General features: G+C 47.6%; 2 protein-coding genes across 2 annotated transcripts; one reads left to right on the top strand and one right to left on the bottom strand.

Moving 5' to 3' along the window:
- Positions 1–1,221: 1,221 nt before the first annotated feature.
- Positions 1,222–1,602, bottom strand: LOC102027630 (histone H4). The gene has a single exon (XM_013511443.1). It carries the CDS (start codon positions 1,547–1,549, stop codon positions 1,238–1,240), a length of 312 nt encoding a protein of 103 aa, XP_013366897.1. The 5' UTR covers positions 1,550–1,602; the 3' UTR covers positions 1,222–1,237.
- A 2,869-nt stretch (positions 1,603–4,471) lies between these two features.
- On the top strand, positions 4,472–5,156 carry LOC102027285 (histone H2A.J). Its single transcript, XM_005378998.2, has one exon. The coding sequence runs from the start codon at positions 4,603–4,605 to the stop codon at positions 4,990–4,992; it is 390 nt and encodes a 129-aa protein (XP_005379055.1). The 5' UTR covers positions 4,472–4,602; the 3' UTR covers positions 4,993–5,156.
- The last annotated feature ends 1,666 nt before the right edge of the window (positions 5,157–6,822 follow it).

A 6,822-nucleotide genomic window follows, 5' to 3' on the forward strand; every position in this document is an offset into this window, starting at 1 on the left:
ACCAGGCTCGGGCTGAAAAAATAGCAGCAATGTTTTCTTGACTACTCAACATCTGATGCCAAAGCACAGGACGCTCTTAAATTGGCTTACTCCTGCCTGGGCAGCCATTCCCCCAGACAACTTCATAACCCCGCAACCTCAGCTGCGTTAAATGTGTCTTCCCCTTTCCAAGCGCCGAGCAGGAGGGAGAGGTTAACGCTGCACATTCGAGGGCTCTATGCCTCAAGTCCCTATATAGAAAGGCTGGTTCCTACCTCATTTCTTGTCGGGTACCGGTCGCCAGCCCCTTTGTCGCCCCGCTGCCCTCAGGGCAGGATCACGCCATTGCACAGCTGTCCCATATTCATTTTCACTGAACGTATTAACACCCACGTCCCCTTTAAGGCCCCGCAGACGGCTCTGAGCAAGGCTTTCACTTGGAAGCGGGGATCATTTTCCTGCTGCATGGGGATCTCCATCTCAGCACGCTCGGCCTGGCCGGTGGCCAGGGACCACAGCGCCGCTGAGTGCCAGCAACTTGACTCCAGGACGGCCGCGATCGCACAGGCGATCACCGCTGCCAGGGGCTCGGTGAGAACGCACACCCTCTCCGCGTGGCCAACTTAACACAGGAGCCCCAGTTTCACCGAGTCTTGGACTTGGCTCACTGCCCGGTCTCAAGCCCGCATTCACAAAGAAACCGCGCTTAAAGACCTTACGGCGCCAAAACCGGGTTGTATTTGGCGCCGCTGTCCTATTGGATGTCCCGTCCGCCCCTGCACCAATCAGGCGGCCCGAGCCGCAAAGGACCGCCCTTTTGGCGCCTGACGCTGACCCAATGGGAAGATGTAAGTGAGCTCACCTTATTTGCATAGGGCTCAATATAAATATTCCGAGGCGGCAGGTTACCACCTAAGACCCGCAAGGCACCTGCAGTACTCTTAAAGGGACGCAGAAACTCTAGCGCCATTGACTACGTTGTAAAGGGCATACTCACAATCTGCAGCACTTCCAAGATTAAGCGCACAGCTCGAGTCTCCTCCCCAAGGCTGAACACTCACCCCCGCCCCCGTTACCGCTTCTATACTTGCCTAACTCGGAGCAATTGCTTCACTGCAAGCCCCCACTCCAGGCAGTCGGAGCGCAGGGTCTAAAGCACTGCTACGTGCGCTCAGATCTGGTGCTCAGCGTCTACAGCTCTTTCCGTGATGCTTTGGGGGCCCTGAAAAGGGCCTTTGGGAGTGTGGGAGTCGCTAGCTCAGCCGCCGAAGCCGTACAGCGTGCGGCCCTGGCGCTTCAGCGCGTACACCACGTCCATGGCCGTGACGGTCTTGCGCTTGGCGTGCTCGGTGTAGGTCACGGCGTCGCGGATCACGTTCTCCAGGAACACCTTCAGCACGCCCCGGGTCTCCTCGTAAATCAGCCCGGAGATGCGCTTGACGCCCCCTCGGCGGGCGAGACGGCGGATCGCAGGCTTTGTAATGCCCTGGATGTTGTCCCGCAAAACCTTGCGGTGGCGCTTGGCGCCTCCCTTGCCGAGTCCTTTGCCTCCTTTACCGCGTCCGGACATCTCGCCGTTTCTCACACTCAGACAGAAGCTGGAAAGGAACCGAGTGAAATGGTTTGCTGCGGACCGAAGCTTATATACCCTTGGAGCGGACCTGTTTGAAAACCAGAGGAAAGTGGGCGGAGCTCTAGGCCCCGCCTCTCAAGACTTTCCGCGCGATTCTATCAAGCCTCGCACAAAAGCCTGCCCGCTTGGTTTCATGCTTCTTTCAAAAAATAAAATTTCTAACCCTAAGAAAATTTTTTTTGCCATAAATTTGAAGAAGGGCTCGCAGTGGTATGTTTGAAAGTTTAAGCACGATGAAGTGATAGAATTTATGTTGCCCTTTCTCACTTCGGAATATAAAGTGGGCCCACCGTGCTGTCGTGCTGTTATGTGGTTCTCACTCAGCACGCACTCGTTCTGGTTTGGTTTTGTTTTCCCACAAACGGAATGTTTACTCCTAGCACAGCAAGTCTAAAAGAGCACAAAACTCATTAGAAACACTTTATATCTCATTAGGTCTTAGGTCAAAGCAATTACCTTAGAGATTCTTCCGTGTGCGATTCTTTAAAGTAATTGTTGAGAGGAAATATTGTAATACTTTTTTTCCCCTCTGCTTTTGTGGCCCTGACTGAAAAATTCTTTCAACAACTTTCGTTTCCCGGCTCCCCACTTCACCCCTCTTTTTCCCTTTCAGCTGCTTCTGTGAAATTTACAGATTTCTCTGCCTTTTCTCCCTTCTGTCCTGGAAATTGCATTCTGCTTTTGCTTTTCAACCCTGTAACTGTTTGTATACTTAAGGAATTGAATTAGTGTAAATTTCTCATGTCGCTCAAATCCGAGATTCTCACATCTTCTACTTAAAAATTCAAAGTTTTTGTAAAACAATAGGTGCTAGAACTGTGGTTTTAGACACAGATTTTACTGCAATTCCCCAAATGAGAGGCCCTCAGTTCCTTTCTCTCAAAAGGATCCTTCAACAAAAAAGAAAGTTTTAATGAATTGTCCCAGTGCATGGTAGACAGGACTCTCCATCTTCCCAAGAGGTTTTATTGCCCCAAAAGTAGCAGTATATAGAGATAATTCATAATTTCTTCTCAGGTACTTAATTAGTATCTTGAAGAATGAATCTTTTAATAAATTGGGTCTTTTACCCTTGTCTTAAAGATAAGCCTGTCTAGCAGAAAAGCTGTATGTTAAAAATATATTGTATTAGGCGGGCATGGTGGCACATGCCTGTAATCCCAGCACCCGGGAGACTGAGGCAGGAGGATCTTTGTGAGTTCGAGACCAGGCCGGGCTACAAAGTGAGCTCAAGGCCGGCCTGAACTGCATAGCAAGACCCTGTCTCAAAAAGACAAAAAAAAAAAGGATTATATTTCTAAATGCTTGTACTTTATAATTGTTTTAATTCTTGCCCATGTCTATAACTCAGAAAGCCTTTCTTTCTTTCCTTCTCTTTCTTTCTCTTTATTCTTCGATTTCATTAAGAGGCCTAGGAACACCAGTTAGGAGAAAATCCTAAATCAAATTTTCCTATGTGTTTGAAAAATCTGTGACTCAATTCCCCTACTTACAAGAATGAAAGAAGAAAATGTCCAACATAATAATATTCTAAAACGTTTTAAAGAATTTCTTGTGATATAGGGAAACATTTAAACTTTTTTTTTTTACAGGAATCATCCCAGGAACATTTTATTAAAAATTGCATGAGATTTGTATGTCTATTTATTCAGTATATCTAAGCGTTTTAGATGCTCACTAACATGGTTAATTTTCAAAATACTTTGAGATAGGTGTAAAGTTAAACAATTCACCAAAGGCCAGCTGATACGTGATAAAGCCAGAATTTGGAGGTGATATAGTAGTCTGGTTCCAGGACGACTATCTCAACCATGACAATACACTTTTATCAGGACGAGAGATGGAATTTGTTTCACTTTTTTTGTTTTTTGGTACAGGAATGAACTCAGGACCTTATACTTGCTAGGCAGGCACTTGTGCTGCTGAGCTACATCCCTGGGCTTGTTTCACTTTTAAATGGATGCTAAAATCCACACAAATTATTGTTTAATAGGTAAGTGTTTGTTGTTTTTTTTTTGTTTTTTTTTTTGGTTTTTTTTTTGGTCTTTTTGAGACAGGGTCTCGCTATGCAGTATAGGTTGGCTTTGAGCTCACTTTGCAGCCTTGGCTGGTCTCCAACTCACAAGGATCCTCCTGCCTCAGCCTTCCGAGTGCTGGGATTACAGGCGTGTGCCATCACGCCCAGCTAATAGGCAAGTTTAACATTACTCGCACAGCAGTGTAATTGTGTTATAGTGGAAAATGTTTGGGAAATGAAAGTACTTCAGTGAATTAGTAGAAAGTAATTTGTAACTAACAGACACTGTTTCAGATGCTATGGGTCTGCAGCTTAGGTATATAAGAATAAATTGCTGCTATTCTGTCTCTGGACGCATTTATGAGGTGATGCTCAGGTCTTCAGTGTCCTTGTTGGGAACGTGAGCTGTGGCGCTGTGATGTCCAGGGAGCAAGCCAAGGCCAGGACTTCAGCTTCAGCGACTGCAACTGTGCTTGCGGCCTCTCATGGAATCCAGAAGCTCTTTCCTAGATCTGAGACAAGGGATGTTAAATTTTGGCTGAGTGAGCTTGTCCTTCCCATCAGCACAGAAAGCATTCCTGTCTTGTCTATCACTCATTACCCAGCATTAGAAAATAATTTCCTTAAATCTTATTTCTTTTTCTAGGAGCGAGTTCGAACGTTGAAACCTCAGTTTCCATTAAATTCATTCCGGCCCTACGTACTGTATTCAAATAAGCGGCTATGTAAATAAGGGCTAGAAATTTGCGCTTTTGATTGGACAGACTGGAGGAGGCGGATCCTGGGCGAGCCCTGTAATTGGGAGGGGAACCTGCCTGTCATTACCGAGGATGTTGCAGCACCCAACGGGAACGGCGCTGCCTAGTGGCCACGAAGAGTTTGTAGGAGCAGTTCCGGTGTGTACGCTGCTTTCCCTAACCGAGGCTGCTCGCTGCTGTTTTATCTTCGCTGGAGTTTTAGGCGACAAGTAAACATGTCCGGTCGTGGAAAGCAGGGCGGCAAAGTGCGGGCAAAGGCCAAGTCCCGCTCCTCCCGCGCGGGCCTGCAGTTCCCGGTGGGCCGAGTGCACCGGCTGCTGCGGAAAGGCAACTACGCGGAGCGCGTGGGCGCGGGCGCGCCGGTGTACCTGGCGGCGGTGCTGGAGTACCTGACGGCCGAGATCCTGGAGCTGGCGGGCAACGCGGCGCGCGACAACAAGAAGACGCGCATCATCCCGCGCCACCTGCAGCTGGCCATCCGCAACGACGAGGAGCTCAACAAGCTGCTGGGCAAAGTCACCATCGCCCAGGGCGGCGTCCTCCCCAACATCCAGGCCGTGCTGCTGCCCAAGAAGACGGAGAGTCAGAAGGTGAAGAGCAAGTGACCCTGACGCCGCCGCAGGGCCGGCTCCCCGGAGCGCAGGCCCTTTCCGCGCCGCCCCGCACGCCCTGTGCCGGGTGTCCGGAGCGGCCCGTGCGATCTAGGGGGAGCTGGGCGGTGCGGACCCCGCCGGAGTCCGGAGCCAATAAAGTCGGTGAAAATCCTGTAGTCCAGAGCGCTGTGTGGTGGCGGGACCTATCAGACGAGCGGGGTCGGGGTCGGGGCCCGAACCCTCTGGAGCGGGTGCTGGTGCTGGCCGGCCGGCGTGTGCCTCTCTGGGTTGATTTGATCCTCACTCAGGTCACCCTTGAGCCGTTGAGGGTGCGTGAGGGACACACGAGGTCCCCGTAGTCTGGACATGGGCAGGGCCGGGACTCAGAGAGGCTGGGTTGGTGCGTTGCGGTGCTGCCCACTCTGGACTTATTTTTACTGTACTTAACTTTTCCAGGGCTTCTGTTCTCCTCCCCTGTTTGTGGCTGGTCAGGACAGAGTTCTCGAAAGAGAACCTTGGGCCTGAACTTGTTTGGGACGGGAAGTTGCCTTTCTAGCCATTATTTTCCCAAAGGTGAAGTAGAATAACTGCGAAGGGTAGCTTGATGACTTCAGCTAAGAGATTCTTGGCCTAAAAGCTGTTGTGTTTTCGTGTCCCTATCAGATTTCCTCATCTAGCGCTCATATGTTCAGATTGCCTTAAAGTGCAGGAAACGTGCAGTAATTCGTGTAAATCAGAAGCATGAATCATGAGGATAGAACCTCACTCCTTGACGCGTCCCAGCGGTGGATTCTTTAGTCATGAGTTACATATGCCTGGGAGTTTTAAAATGCTTTTCTCAAATTTTAGCTCATTGGTCTTGTTTTCATCATATTATATTCTTTGAGAATTGGCTTCACTTTGCTTTATTTTTTCGTATGCACCATTTTATTTTGAAGAGAGAGAAAAAAAACACAAAACTCCAAAACAATATGGTAGGAGGGCAACAATGTATTGTTATCTTTAAATTAGTTACTCAGAGTACAGGATATCAGCATTTAATTGTCCAAATAATATTAGCACAAACCTATCTTTTCAATGAACTAAGAGAAATTAGTAGTATAACTATCTTAACTATCATATATATATATATATATTATATATATTTTTTCCTTTTGCTTTTCCCTTCTTTTCTCCATTGAACTTTGCTTTGTCACAAAACAAAACCCTTGCTTTTAGGGGCTTTCTTAACCAATAAATAAATTAAAAAAAAAAAAAATCCCTCACGTTTTCTCACTAGCCTGAAGTAATGACCCCTGCTCCAGTGATGCCTGTAGGAGTTGAGTTAGGTAACAGCACAGTATTGTTTTAGTAACGGTGTGAGGAAAGGTAAGGTCACATGATTTAAGTGCAGAAACACATTTCAGGTCGAGACGCAACACAAGTCCACTAGTGATCCTGTTCTCCCTTGGTTGACCCTTCCGTTTCATCCTTCTCAACAAACCATTCTGATCCACGAGGCCCACAAAAAAAGATCCCAGTTTAGGTTTCACTTCTTTGAAGTCAGCTTTCCTGTGAGTCAGAGCTGAAATCTCTCTGGCCCATTTTCCCACATGAATTTTATTTCTTCACCAATGTTTACTGAGATCTGCTGTGCTGAATACAAAGTAATAAGGATACAGCTGTGAGTGAGGCCATCCGGATTTCTCTCTTGGCACATAGGGTCTGTTTGTTTGTTTGTTTTGTTATGTGTTGTGGGTTTTTTTTTTCCCTTGCTTCCAGAAGACAGAATAAGGAACAAGTAAATAATACAGATCAGCTTCTGTTAATGCTTACACCCTCTGTGCATGTTGGGATTACTTC

The sequence above is a fragment of the Chinchilla lanigera genome, unplaced genomic scaffold (assembly GCF_000276665.1).
Source record: "Chinchilla lanigera isolate Chin_1 unplaced genomic scaffold, ChiLan1.0 scaffold00012, whole genome shotgun sequence".
In the NCBI taxonomy this organism is placed as follows: domain Eukaryota; kingdom Metazoa; phylum Chordata; class Mammalia; order Rodentia; family Chinchillidae; genus Chinchilla; species Chinchilla lanigera.